The 15,468-nt window shown below is 42.8% G+C and overlaps 1 protein-coding gene across 1 annotated transcript in view; it reads left to right on the forward strand.

Annotated features, from left to right (window-relative positions):
• The first annotated feature begins 11,584 nt into the window (after positions 1-11,584).
• The window catches only part of CHRNA7 (cholinergic receptor nicotinic alpha 7 subunit), a 121,679-nt gene continuing 117,795 nt past the window's right edge, over positions 11,585-15,468 (forward strand). The window contains exons 1-2 of the mRNA XM_019951252.2: positions 11,585-11,630; positions 11,904-12,043. Of these exons, the coding sequence (XP_019806811.1) occupies positions 11,585-11,630; positions 11,904-12,043 (186 nt within the window). The remainder of the gene's footprint in view (positions 11,631-11,903; positions 12,044-15,468) is intronic.

Genomic DNA, 15,468 nt, shown 5'->3' on the forward strand with positions numbered 1-15,468 from the left:
AGAGTGGAGCTATCTTGCTGAGCACCATGGTTATTCATTCAAGATCCCAGAAAAGCCAAGGCCTAGGATTAAAGATCACGCCCTAGAGTGAGGGCTAGGCCCTGGACTAAGTTTATAACCAAAATAATACACCCAAAAAAGTGTAAAGCCAAGTTGGGCAGGACTAGAACAGTACCTATTAATAACTGCCTACCAGAACATGACTCAGTACTTTTTAAAGCATTCCCTACTATGTACCATCTGTGATGTTCAGCATACATTAAAAAATGACTAGACACATGACAAAGCAGAAAAAAATGAGGCCCATAGTTAAGGAAAAAAAAAAAAAAGACAGTCAATAGAAACAGAATCCACAATGACCCAGATGTAGGAATTAACAGACATAGACATTAAAGCAACTATTTTGAGTTTTTTAAAAACATAATAAAAATATGTTCACAAGGAATGATCAAACTGGGAACATCAGGAGTGAAATTAAAACCACAAAAACTAATAAATATAAAATCTAGAAGTAAAAGTATATGAAAAATTTCACCAGATAGGCTTAATCACCAGATTGGAGTCTTCAGAGGAAAGGATTATGGAATTTAAGGACAGATGAATAGAAGTAATCCCACCTCAAGAACAGAGAGAAAACAGATTGTAAACAAAATAAGCAGAGCCTCAGTGGTACGTAGAATGATGGCAAGGAAACTAACATATATAAGCACATTTGTTGCCAGCAGATCTGTTCTATAAGAAGAAGTTCTAAAAGGAAGTTCTACAGGGTGCAGGATATGAGATGGAAACTTGGATATGAAAATATAATGAGCTCCACAAATAGTAAACGTTAATTCTAAAAAATTACCCTTTTCCTAATCTTATTTTTTTAATTGAAGTATAGTTGATTTACAATATTATATTAGTTTCAGGTGTACAGCATAGTGATTCAGTACTTTTATAGATACTAATCTTATTTTTTTTAAAAATTCAACTCTCTGTTTAAATACAAAATTAATAACATTATGAGGTGGGGTTTATTACCCATGTAGTTGTAAAATATATGATAATAATTATACAAAGAATAGGAGAGGTTAAATAGAATTTTACTGTTAAAAGATTTTACATTTTACAGAGGTAGTACAATTACCACAGTAGACAGTCATAAGTTAATGAAGCATATTGTAATTCCTAGAACAAACACTTAATAAATGCAAAATAGTATAATTAATAAGGCAATAGAGAAATTAAAAGAAAAAATCAATCAATGCAGAAAAAGGGTTTCATGAAATTAGATACCCATTCATACTCAAATCAAGTGAATGTATAAAAAACCTACAACTAATATCATATTTAATGGTGAGAACTAAACTCTTTTCCTTCTTTCCAGGAAGAAGACAAGGATGTCTGCTTTCATCACTTCTATTTATTATCATCCTGGAATACAAAAAGAAGAAATAAATGGTATACAGATTGGAAAGGATAAAATAAAACTATCTTTATTCTCAGATAATATGATTGTTTATGTAGAACACACCAAAGAATCCATACACACAAAAAACACCCCCACAAAACTTAACTAATTAAATGAGTATAGCAAGAGTGCAGGATGTAAAGTCTATATACCAAAGTAAACTGCTTCCCTATATATAGCAATTGGAATTTAAATTTGAAAAAGCAAAACCATTTATAACAGCACCAAAAGAAATGATGTGCTTTGGTATACATCTAACAAAATATGTTATGCAGAAAACTATAGAACATCAATGAGAGAAATCAAAGAAGGTCTAAATAAATGGAGAAATATTCCATGTTCATGAATTGGAAGGATCAATATTTTTAAGGTACCCATTCTTCCCAAATTGATCCATAGATTCAATGTAATCCCAAATAAAACCTCAGCAAGCTATAGGAGAAAACTATAAAATTATAGGAAAAAAATCTATGTGACCTTAGGTTTGGTCTCTTTTAGATACACACCACAAGCTCAATCCATGGAAAAAAAACATTAATAATCTGGATCTTATTAAAATTAAACCTTTTGCTCTGCAATGAACATTGTTAAGTGAATGAAAAGACAATCCACCAATAGGGAGAAAACATTTACAAATCACATGTCTGATAAAGGACATCTAGGCAAAATATACAAAGACTATTGATATTTAAAGCTTAACATTAAGAAAACAAAAAACTGAATTTAAAAATGGGCAAAAGATCTAAACGGACACCTCACCAAACAAGATATATAGATGGTAAACAGGCATATAAAAAGAGACTTAACATCATTTGTCATTAGAAAAAGACAAATTAAAACAACAATGAAGTACCACTCTTAGAATGGCAAATTTACAAAAAATGGTTAATACCGATTGCTGGCAAGGATATAATGCAACAGGGACTCTTCTAATTTCTGGATGAGAATGCAAAATGGTACAGCCAGTTGGGAAGATAATTTGGCAAATTCTTAAAAAACTAAAATGTTTTTTAAAACATTTAAAAAAACTAAAAAACTAAATGTCATGGGTTGGATTCCCCCAGTCCCCATCTCATGTTGAAGTCCTAAACTCCAGTACCTCAGAATATGACATTATTTGGAAATAGGGTCATTGCAGATATATAGTTATACTGGAGTTGTATACTGGAGCTATAATACTCCAGTATTAGTTATACTGGAGTATGATGGGCCCCTAATCCAATATGATTAGTGTTCTTGAGAAAAGGAAATTCAGAGACATGTACACAGAGACAGGCCACCATGCAGGCACGAAGGCAGAGATCAGGATCATGCTCCCACATGCCAGGGAATGCCAAAGATTGCCAGCAAACCACCAGAAGATAGGAGAGAAATAGAATAGATTCTCCCTCACAGCTCTCAGAAGGAACCAACTCTTGCCAACACTTTGATAATCAGGCTGTTAGTCTCCAGAATTGTGAGACAGTAAATGTTTATTGTTTAAGCAATTCTGTTTGTGGTTTTTGTTATGTCAGCCCTAGGAAACTAACACACTAAACATAGTCTGATCTTATGATAGTCAATCATCCTATGATAGTCAATCACATTTCTAGGTATTTATCCAATGATTTGAAACTTTATGTACACTCACACACACACACAAATCTGCACTTGAATGTTAATTACAGCTTTATTAATAATTACCCTAAGGGACTTCCCTGGCAGTCCAGTGCTAAAGAATCTGCCTTCCAATGCAGGGGATGTGGCTTCAATACCTGGTCGGGGAACTAAGATCCCACATGCCCGGGCAACTAAGCCTGCGCACCACAGCTACCAAGCTCGGATGCCTCAACGAGAGAGCCCATGTGCCGCAAACTACAGAGCCCATGCGCCCTGGACCCCGTGCACCATAACTACAGAGCCCACGCACCCTGGAGACCGTGCACCACTAGAGAGAGAAAACCCGCATACCACAATTAGAGAGAAGCCTGCGTGCCCCAACAAAGAGCCCACACCCCGCAACTAAGAACCAGCACAGCCAAAACAAAAACAAAAACAGAAACAAAACCCAAAAAGTTAAAAAAAAATTACCCCAAACTGGAAGTAATCAAAATGCCCTTCAATAGATGAGTGGGTAAATAAACTATGTTACATATTTGGAATGGAATAGTATTCAGCAATGAAAAGAAATAAGTTATCAAGCCATGCAAAAACATGGATGAATCTTAAAAGTATATTGCTACATGAAAGAAACCAGTCTTAAAAGGCTACATACTACATGATTCCATTTATATGACATTGTGGAAAAGACAAAACTATAATGATGATAAATGTATCCGTGGTTTCCAGGGATTTGGGAAGAGAGAGATAAATAGGTGAAGCACAGGGGAGTTTATAGGACAGAGAAACTATCCTGTATAATATTTTAATGGTAGAGATATTGAGGCAGGAGATAGATGGGATCCAGGCTAGACAGTTACAACTGGCCTCTTGTTCACACTTCCTGGGGTGAGAAGAAGATGGGCTCCAGGCTGGACATTCATTATCAGCCCCCTGTTTACATTTCCTGAAGCAAGAGACAAACAGAGTCCGGACTACATATTTATGACCGGAATCCTGTCTGTATTTCGAGATCTGCACTTCCATTAAGAAACAACAACAGGAATAGTGTAGATAACTGGACATTTGACACTTTATGGCTGGGACAGAGAGGAGCTAAACTCTGTTCAAAGATCAAGAGGTCATACATTTCCCAACCTTGGGGCAAGAGAGACACTACACATGCACAAAAGTTTTCACGGGGTCAAAAAGGCAGGGGATGCCAGACCATAATAAATCTTGCCATTGTCCCTCCCAGAGGCCTTTGCGATGAAATCCATCTTGACTGAGGGTTGCGTGACCACCCAGGGGAGAGTCCAGAGACAAATTAGCCATAGGGTCAAAATAATACGGTTGGCCAAGAAGAAGAAAAAGACCCAGAAGGCTGCCCCCTTATAAAGGATTTAAACTTCCCAAAGGTGCGGCTCTCTCTCTGAGTTTGCCCGTGCGTCTTTCCACATGTACTTTGCTTTTCCAATAAATGTTTACTTTTCTCTTTACCTTCTGCCTCCTCACCTGAATTCATTCTTGACAAGGCAGGCAAGAACTGGGGGTTTAGGCCCTAGCAGCTGGCCTCTGTGGTCTAGCAGTTAGGACTCCCGGTCCGGGAAATAAGATCTTGCTTCCAGCTGCCGCTTACTGCTGCGTGCTTCCAAAATCAATATGACATTATGCTTTTTAAAAATCCACAGAACTTTATAGCAAGAAGAATGAGCTTCACTTGATGCAAATTTTTAAAAAATCACTTTGGGATTCAGGGGAATCCCATGATGGAATGTTGACTGTGACAAAAATATCTAACAGTATCAGAAATATCTAAATTAACCTCAGTGAAAGGGTTGAGTGAAAATGTACTGACCTAAGTAACTTTGGAAATGAATGGAGACTTAAAGGCAAAAAAGACTACATAAGCACTGTACTCCATTCAGCAAAGCACATGTACATCCCCCAAGGGTACAGGTTAAGAACAGGGAGATCAGCTCCGTGCTTTGTGACCACCTAGAGGGGTGGGATAGGGAGGGTGGGAGGGAGGGAGATGCAAGAGGGAAGAGATATGGGAACATATGTATATATATAACTGATTCACTTTGTTATAAAGCAGGAACTAACACACCATTGTAAAGCAATTATACTCCAATAAAGAGGTTAAAAAAAAAAGAATTCTGAAACCTTTATAGATGCATACTGAAGTTCAACCAGTAAGTAAATAGATGTAATGGTACGAGACAGGTTTCTCACTGTAGGAGATGGGGGTTACCCACAAGCAAGGGGGAGGGGGCTAAGATGATCCACGTTGCATTATAGTTGGAGAATTCAGTGTGGACTTATATGGAGTTTAGTATGGATATAGATGGGTTTGTGCATATATACATGGGTTATATAAACATATATCTCCTTCCTCTGAAAACTCCAGAGGTCCTAGAAGCAACCTCCCCCAGTAGCAACAAGCACACCCAGGATTCAGATGTTCACTTCTAATACCATTTTCAAACAAAAGGAACTAGGGATGCTTGGAGAAATGGCTGATTCTAGGACTGGGGCCAGAAATATTACAAGTCTGGAGAATCTCCTAGTGCTAGAAAGAATGCAGGTGCTCAAAGACAACCCACAAGGGAGGGTATCAAAGCAACACAGGAGCCAACTGAAAGAGCTCCCAATGACCAAAGCTGGAAGAATATGGGCAATAAAATAAAGTCAGGGGATTAGAACCCAAAGTAGAAAGTAAATGTCCATGAATCTACACTGACATAAATGACTGAATACATAAATAAATGTGGGAAGAGACATGAATCTCCCAAGAAGAATAATTTGAGATAATTTATGTAAAGACTTTAAGGAGTATTTAAAATGTATGTAAATATTTTAGTAGATAGAGTATAACTCCCCACTCCTTAAATGTGAGCTGCACATTTTGCCATCCTTCCAAAGACCACAGGACAGTGAGGGAGGTACAAAAGAGGAACTTCAGGGTACTTCCCTGGTGGTCCAGTGTTAAGACTCCACACTTCCACTGCAGGGGGCATGGGTTTGATCCCTGGTCAGGGAACTAAGATGCTGCATGCTGCGTGGCATGGCCCAAAATTAATATAAAATAAAATTAAAGGATACCTATACTATCTCTGACATATATCAGTTCACAATTTAAAAAAAAGAGGAACTTCACAAAGGAGAAATCTGACAAACACTACATCAACACAATTGATCAAGGTCAACATGAGCAGTGATAAGTCATGTTAACAGTATGTACCCTTGAGATGATGTGATGAGAATGGCACTTTACCTCTGTGGTCTTCCTCCCCAAAACCCACAACCTCAGTCTAATACTGAGTAAACATCTGATAAACCCAAACTGAAGGACTTTCTACAAAATACCTGACAGGTACTCCTCAAAACTATCAAGATTATCAATAAACCGGCATGGCTGAGAATCTATCACAGCCAAGAGGAGCCCAAGGAGACATGATATCTAATGTGATGTGGTGTCCTGGATGGGATCCTGGAACAGAAAGATAGTGGGCAAAAACTAAGAAAATCTGAATAAAGTGGGGTCTTTAGTTAATAATAACGTATTCATATTCTTTCTCTAGTTGGAAAAATATAACATACTGATGTTAGATGTTAACAATAGTGGATCCCGGGTATTGGGTATATAAGAATTCTCTGTACATCTCCACAGCTTTTTTGGTAAAGCTAAAATTATTCTAAAAATAAAAATTTATTCAGAACAAAAACATGGCACTTGCTGTAGGCTTTTTATAAGGCACACTTGATAAGGTTAAGATAGTTGTCTTCAAACCTAGGTTTGTTGTTTATCTTTTAGTCCTGAATGAGCATTGGATTTTACACAACACATTGAATTTTATTATGTCACTATATTTTGTTGACATGGTATTTTTTATTAGCCTGTTAATGTGGTGATGAGTATTTTGCCTTCGTGGGATAAATTCTCTGCAGCATGCCATGCTGTTTAATAGCATTTTACCCACATTAGAACTTCTTTCAAAATTGGAGTCAATCCTCTCCAACCCTGCCACTGCTTTATCAACTAAGTTTATGCAACATTCTAAATCCTTTGTTGTCATTTCAACAATCTTCACAGCATCTTCACCAGGAGTAGCTTCCATCTCAAGAAACCACTTTCTTTGCTCATTCATAAGAAGCAACTCCTCATCCATTAAAGTTTTATCATGATATTGCAGCAATTCAGTCACATCTTCAGGCTCAACTTCTAAGTCTAGTTCTCTTTCTAAGTAATCTGCAGTTACTTCCCCCACTGAAGACTTGAACCCCTCAAAGTCATTCATCAGAGATGGAATCAACTTCTGCCAAATTTTTGTTAATGTTGTTATTTAGACCTATTCCCATGAATCACAAGTGTTCTTAATAGCATCTAGAATGGTGAATCCTTTCTAGAAGGTTTCAATTTACTTTGTCCAGATCCATCAGAGGAATCACTATCTATGGTAGCTGCAGCCTTGCAAAATGTATTTCTTCAATAATGACATTAAAGTTGAAAGTACTCTTTGATTCATGGGCCGCAGAATGAATGTTGTGTTAGCAGGCATGAAAACAACATTAATCTCACTGTCCAGCTCCATCAGAGCTCTTGGGTGATTAGGTGCCTTGTCAATGACCAGTAACATTTTGAAAGGGATTTTTTTTTTTTTTCCTGATCAGTATGTCTCAACAGAGGGCTTAAAATATTCAGTAAACCATGTTGTAAACAGATGTGTTGTCATCCAGGCTTTGTTGTTTTATTGAGAGCATAGGAAGAGCAGATTTAGCATAATTCTTAGGGCCCTAGGATTTTCAGAATGGCAAATGGCATTGGCTTCAACTTCAAGTTACCAGCTGCATTAGCCCCTAACAAGACAGTCAGCCTGTCCTTTGAAGCTTGGAAGCCAGGCATTGAATTCTCCTCTCTAGCTATGAAAGTCCTGGATGGCATCTTCTTCCAACAGAATGCTGTTTCATCTACATTGAAAATCTTCTGTATAGTGTAGCCACCTTCATTGATTGTCTTAGCAAGATCTTCTGGATAACTTGCTGCAGCTTCTACATCAGCACTTGCTGCTTCACCTTGCACCTCTGTTATGGAGATGGCTTCTTTCCTTAAACCTCATGAACCAACTTCTGCTAGCTTCAGACATTTCTTCTGCAGCTTCCTCATTTCTCTCAGCCTTCACAAAATTGAAGAGAGTTAGGGTCTTCCTCTGGGTTAGACTTTGGCTTAATGGAATATTGTGGCTCATTTTATATTCTATCCAGACCACTAAAACTTTCTCCATATCAGTAAGAAGGCTGTTTCACGTTCTTATCATCCATGTGTTGACTGGAGTAGCACTTTCAATTTCCTTCAAGAACTTTTCTTTTGAATTCACAACTTGGCTAACTGTTTGGTGCAAGAGTTCTAGTTATCGGCCTATCTTGGTTTTCAACATGTCTTCCTCACTATGCTTAATCATTTTTAGCGTTTGATTAAAATGAGATACGTACAATTCTTCCTTTCACTTGAGCACTTAGAGGCCACTGGAGGGTATTAATTGGCCTAATTTCAATACTGTTGTGTCTCGGTGAGTAGGGAGGCCCTAGGAGAGGGAGAGAGACAGGGGAACAGCCAGTCAGTGGAGCAGTCAGAACACACAACCTTTACTGATTAAGTCTGCCATCTTATATGGGTGTGGTCTGTGGTGTCCCAGAACAACTACAATAGTAACGTCAAAGATCAGCCATTGATCACCATAAAGAACATAATTTTAATGGAAAAGTTTGAAATATGAGAACTACCAAAATGTGACCCAGAGGCATGAAGTGAGCAAATTGGAAAAATGACGTCAATAAACTTGCTCACTACAGAGTTGCTGCAAACCTTCACTTTGTCAAAAAACATCATATCTGTGAAGTGCAATAAAACGAGGTCTGCTTGTATAGCCAACCTCACAGACCTACTTATCGGCACAGCACAGACTGGAATTTATTTTCCACACTTACATTGGCTCTAAATTGTCAACTGAGTGAGTGGATTATTCTTGTTGCTGCTCCAGGCACCTAGCAGAGAACAGGGCATAAACCAATACAGACGGTCCCCAATTTAAGATGGTTCAACCTATGATTTTTTGACATCATGATGCTGTGAAAACAATATGCATTCAGAAGAAACTGTGCTTCAAAGTTGGCATTTTTATCTTTTCCCAAGCTAGCAATATGTGGTACCATACTCTCGTGATGCTGGGCAGCAACTGTGAGCACAGCCCCCAGTCAGCCACATGATCACGACAAGGATAAACAACTGATACCACCATTCTGTTTTTTATTTTCAGTACAGTGTCACAATAAGTTACATGAGATATTCAACACTTCATTATAAAGTGCTTTGTCTTAGATGATTTTGCCCAACTGTAGGCTGATGCACAGCTTCTGAGCACATTCAAGGTAGGCAAGGTTAAGCTTTGATGTTTGGTAGGTTAGGTTGTATTCAGTGCATTTTCGACTTAAAATATTTTCAACTTATGATGGGTTTATCAAGATGTAACCCTGTTGTAAGTCAAGGTAGATCTGTACTTACTGACCTGTTGTCCCACTGGAAAATGCTTTAATTTGAGGTTTCTGATATTATGGGGTACAAGGGAGGCAAGGAAGTAGTTATACTTTCAGAAACGTGATCCCCATGACCATATGCACATATATGAAGTCCCTTGGCCCCTCTGGGCTCATATACCTCTAGGATGGAAGGCACGGCTTGAAGGTACCTTCAGGAAATGTGTAGAAGAGTGGGTGCTGCATTCACAGGACCAGTGGAGGTGGTGTGCCAGCGGGAATCTTCCGACTGATGCTTCTTATGTCTCCTCTATTCTGTTGTTGGGTTTTATTTTCCTTGTCTGACTCCCTTTTTGCCAGTGGCCAATACTGTGTAGTTCATTCCTTCACCATATGCCAGCTCTGTGTGTATCCAGACGGCCCCAGATGGTGTGGAACTCAGGAGCCAGATGAAGTGATGAGCATGCCTGTCTGCTCACCAGGAATCCCTACTCTGGTGTTCCCGTCTCCCGGCAAACCCCTCCTTTGAGGCAAGCCCAGGTCAGCAGTCACCTCTTCTATGAACCCTTCTCCAGAAAGAATGAATCCTTCCTTCTTCTAGGATCCTGTTGCAGTTATCAAAGCCTATACGGATTATTTATTTATATGTGCATCAGTTAACAGGTGTGAATTTGCTACAGGACACTTCATTGCAAGGCTGACATAATTCTTTGTTTTTCCATATCAAATAACTGCCTTGGTTGCCCTTTACTGCTGCTGGGGTAAATTCAAGGGCAGTCACATTTTGGTAAGCCTTTCCCTAGTTTTTGGCGCCACCCAGGAATCCTGGGCCTTATGCAGTTCAGAGATGTGGGCATTGCCTCTGCTGGTCCACAGCGATCTCAGATCTTGGTGGAGCTCAGATTCTCTGGGGCCTGACGAAAGTGAGCTGCAGAACCCCCTAAGTGGGCACAGGGAACCCCTCTGCACTCAGCCTTCTGCAACATGCTTGCTGAGAGCAAAGGGGATAGTGTCTACACATCACTTTTGAAGGCCCTCGTCAGCATTCTCTCTCCCATCCTCTTCCAGAACCATGACCCCTCCTCAATATCTAGGATGTAACTAAGCCCCTGACCCCTTTGACTGGTGTCTGCTCTGAGTTTCCTCTTGGCAATTAATTCTCTCGGCCTCAGAAACAAAAAAACAATGCCTAGATCACACCACCAAGTTTTGACTGTCCTTCTGGCAAGCCGTGGGGAGTTAACTTTTCAACATTTTCAATCGCCTTTAAAAGAGAACGAGATATAAAGAGGATATACACTGGGAATTCCATCACACACTTTTGCAGAGTCTCGTCCCTGTAGAACGCCTCCCTGGCGGACTTCGCCTCTCCTCTTGGCATCTCCAGAACTGGCTGAGAAGCAGGCTGGTGATGCCCAGCAAATGGATGCTGAAAGAACATCCACGACCGGCGGGAGGTAGGAGGGGCCTGTCTCAGGTCTGTCTCGTCTCCTTGGAGGGAGTCGCGAACCTGTGGGAGCCCGGTTCCCGGGCGCTGCACCCCGCCCCGGTGGGGGGTAGGAAGGGCCCTGGAGAACCGGACCCTTGAGGGTCCCGGCGTTCTCCCACCGACCCGGCGCAGCTTCTGAGAGCATCTGCGAGCAGAGTGGGGACAAAGGACAGAAGGGACCGGCAGAGCCCGGCCTTGGACAGCCTCTGGAGCGCGGGGACCGCTTGGTGGAGACAGAGGCGGGGCGCGGGCGCACCTCCCCGGGAGCGCTCGGGCTACTGTCCCCCACTGCGGCCGCCTAGGCGCCCGAGGGCCGGCGGGCGGGGGGGTGGGCCCGAAGGGACGGGTGGGAGGGGCGCGGGGGGGCGGGGGCGGGGCTCGTCACGTGGAGAGGCGCGCGGGGGTGGCCGGGGCGGGGGCGCGCGCTCGGCTCTTTAAAGGCGCGCGAGCCGAACCGCGAGAAGCGGCTCTGCGGCCGCAGGCGCAGGCCCGGGCCGACTTCCGAGACGCGCAGCTCCAGCGCCAAAATGCGCCGCTTACTGTGCCTGGTGCTGGCCGCGTCGCTCCTGCACGGTAAAGCCGCTGGTCTCCCCGCCCTCCACTCTTCGTCCGCGGAATCCCGGGCGCATCCCGGGTGGCTTGGGGCGCCCCGCGCCGGGCCCGGGTTTGGGGGTTCGCTCCCGCCGGGGACGGCGGGGGTCGCTGTCGGCGGTGACGGGGGAAGGCGAGCCTTGCGCGTCTGGGCTGCGCTGCTTGGGCGGCCGGGGGTGCGGGCAGGGTGCGCGGGGCGCATCCCCTCTGGCCTTCCTTGAGCAGCCCGCCCGGCTCTTCTCTCCTCTCCTGAAGTGTCCCTGCAAGGCGAGTTCCAGAGGAAGCTCTACAAGGACCTGGTCAAGAACTACAATCCTTTGGAGAGGCCCGTGGCCAACGACTCGCAGCCGCTCACCGTCTACTTTTCTCTGAGCCTTCTGCAGATCATGGACGTGGTGAGTCCCGGCCCGGCCCTGCCCGCCGCCGCGTGCCTCGGTTTCCCCGGTCGCCTGGGAGGAGCCTGGCGCGCGCCCCGGCCACCTGTGCGCGGGTACTTCAGACCCTCCTTGCCCTCGGTTTAGAAACTCAGGAGGAAAGTATCTCCGTCCCGAGCCGGGAATCCTCAAGAACAGGTCTGAATGATCACGTATTAGTACCCCTTATGGTATAAGTATTGGCATGCAGTACGACATTTGGAGTCAATTTAGACATTTCTAGGCTTTTCTGCTGCCCGTGGTATGCACCTTCTCTGGGTAGAGGCCTGGCCCTGGGCTTTGCAGCTGGTTCATCTGTCCAGGCAAAGGGCCAACTCTGAGCATTTAGACCCCCTCCCCAATTCCAGTAATGGGCATTCTTTGCCTTCCTGGTGAGGGTAGTGCGGGTCGTCTTGCTTTGAGGATGAGCAAAGCTCCGCCGCCGGGATACACTCGTCTGCTCCTTCAGGCAGCTGCTTTCAGCCCCACGGGCTTGCGCACTTCAATTGGCAGATCTGTGTAATATCTGGGTAAGTTTGTTCTTTCGCTCTTCTAGACTGCTTTGGATATTCGGTTGTCACATATTAAATATGGATATTGGCTATTCAGTTGGCACATCCTCATACGATATAAATATTTTACAAAAGTGTTTAAGTCATTATAAATGGATTTCAGTGTCTAGCTTGTACAAGGCATTCATTGGACTGTGCTCTGGAGAAGTGTACAGGTGTGACGCTGTTTCAGGGAGGGAAGAATGTGGTAGGAAGGGAGTGTGAGAATAGCTACAATAGGTAGAAAGTGCTAAGAGCCTCCAGAGGTGTGCAGATTAGAGGTGTAAAAAGACAGGTAAGATTTCATAGTCCTGAAAATAAAGAGTGCCCATTCTCTTACACTGATGTATGTTGCATCACTTAACCTAGTTAAATTGCTGTGATGAATGGCTTGCTTTCCCACATGACACCTGTGTTAAATATGTACTTCCTTCTACAGAGAGACCCTGTGCTTCAAAATATTGAACGTGCGTGCGATGACGTGGGCAGGTTATCACAGAGGAGAGCTGTAAAGGCAGACAAGTGCTGTCTCGTGGGTTACCAGGGCAAAAATTCCTGTTTACAGAGCTTGGGCTTCAGGAAAGGGGAAGGGATGGAGATATGGGGTTAGGGGAAGAGGGGCTGGGAAAGCTGTCCCGGTGTTAGGCGGAGCCGTGGTGGAGAAATGGAGTTACAGGGGCTTTGGAGCAGCACAGGCCTGCGGCATTTGGGGAGGCAAGTGCTTTATGCAGCAGCTTCTCTGTTACTTCAGAGAGCTCAGGATTTGTGCTTGGGACCTTTGGTAGGTTCTGGCTCTGCTGATTTCTGGCTGGTTGTTCTGAGGAAAGTTTCTTAAACATCCTGAGTCTGTATTTTCCAGTTAATACATTGTTCTCACTGTGGATCTACCCGGGAATGCATTTGACTTGCCAGCCCAGCAATCCTGTGAGCTCATGGAGTGGCCTTGAGCAAATTACTTTACCTTTCTAAGCCCTGTTTCCTCATGTGTAAAATGAGAATAATACTACTCACTTCACAGGGTTTTGAGAGGATTAAATAAGAGAAAGTGCTTGCCACACACTGGTGATTCACTGAAGGTTTGCTTGATCTTCATTATGTAGCTACTGAACTCAAGGTTTGGGATGTCAGTGCCTAGAAAGGTGTGGTCTCTTGCCCAAGGTTGCTCATTGGTTAGAGGCAGGGCTGTGTGGAACATCCACATTTGCCTTGCAAGCCCTTTGCATCTCCTGCCTCCTTTAGAATCTGTAACTTCTTTTGCAGAAAGAAGTCAGCTTAATTTATTTAAACTGCCTGAGTGTAACTGATTGAATGTAACTATCCTGAGATCCTGGGTGAAAAGGAAGTCTCTCTATTAGAAATAATGAAATATGCAAACATTTGTATTCCAGCAGGACTGGGCTCCGTCTGGTTTTGAAGCAGAGCCAGGGCTTTCCAGCCAGACTCTTGGGACCCTGGACAGAGATACAGTGACTCATACGTGATTCATGTGGCAGAGCCCTAACTGTTGTCAGGTTCTGTTTACAAATTTTGTTCCAGGGGTCCTTTGCCCATTCTGACTGGGCTGTTGTAGAGAACATTTTTTTCTCCCAAATCTTGTTATTGCCCTTTCTGCCAGCAGAGATTTCCTGGTGGGAGTAATAGGGAGATAATGTGTGATTCTACATATCTTATTTTCATGGAAGATCATTTACCTGTTTATCAACTTATTCCACACACACTTATTGAAGGACTTGTGGACGTTGCTAGATTCTGGGAACTTATACCTGGTTAAGGGATTATTTCTACTTCTAGAATTCACAGTCTATGTAGGGAGACTGACGTGTAAATCCAAGATTACATCACGTGTAATTGAACACAAATGTCTGTAAAGTGGTACAGACACACATAGTAGGAAATATTTACTTCCAGCCAGGATGGCTAGGAATTAGATTTCTAAAGGTGAGTAGAAGTTTGCCAGTTGGAGAAAATAAGAAAGGCTTTCCAGGTGAGACGAACAGGGTGAGGAAAGATGAGAGTGGGGTGAGGACAGCACACCCTCAACAAGGTGTGTTCTGTGGAACACTGGCTCCCAGTTGATCTTCGCTGCGGGTTTTGCTGAAAAACTTTTCAGAAACTTGAATGTGCTATGTGTATTGAGAATGTTTTAAAGGAGGGATATCATACTAACAAAACTACTAACTTTCTCTTAGGTACCCTTTTGTAAGAATGATGTTCTAGAAACACACCTTGCAAGGATGGGGTTATCTTTTGGTGGGAGGCCTGAGGTGAGTTCATACTGTAGACAGAAGAGGTGTTGAATGTGAGGTGTGTCAAGTGGCTCTGCAGAGTTTACATTTTGCCCTGGACTCTCGCCTGGGTATCTCCCAGGACATGAGGCGGAGGTGGTGGTGTGCTAGAGGATTTGTGAAGCTGCAAGACCAGCTTGCCATTGCATATTTTCCTAGAAATGGAAACAGTCCAAACCATTATATTTGTATTCAATCCAACAAGTATGAATTATAGACTAGAATGAAAAAAATGTGCATAAATTTCTAAAGACAAAGCCTGTGTTTTTAGAGGGATAGTTTTACCAGGCACCCTTGGTGAGGCACGAGGTGAAGCATGGGAACGGGTGGTGGATTTTTAATCAAGAGGAGGGATGTTGCTAGATCTGTGTTTAGATCGAGGATGCTAAGGGCAGTGTCTGTGTGGGACAGATTAAAGAGAAGAGAAAGTGTAGGCAAAGGATGAAGAGGTCGAAACTAGAATGGTCACTGTGGGAATGTGGAGACGTGGACAGATTCCAGAGGCATTTTGGGTATACTATCTATGATATATAACTGTGTATGTGAACTTCATGTAGGTATATAGATAAAT

The sequence above is a fragment of the Tursiops truncatus genome, chromosome 2 (genome assembly GCF_011762595.2).
Source record: "Tursiops truncatus isolate mTurTru1 chromosome 2, mTurTru1.mat.Y, whole genome shotgun sequence".
Taxonomy (NCBI): Eukaryota; Metazoa; Chordata; class Mammalia; order Artiodactyla; family Delphinidae; genus Tursiops; species Tursiops truncatus.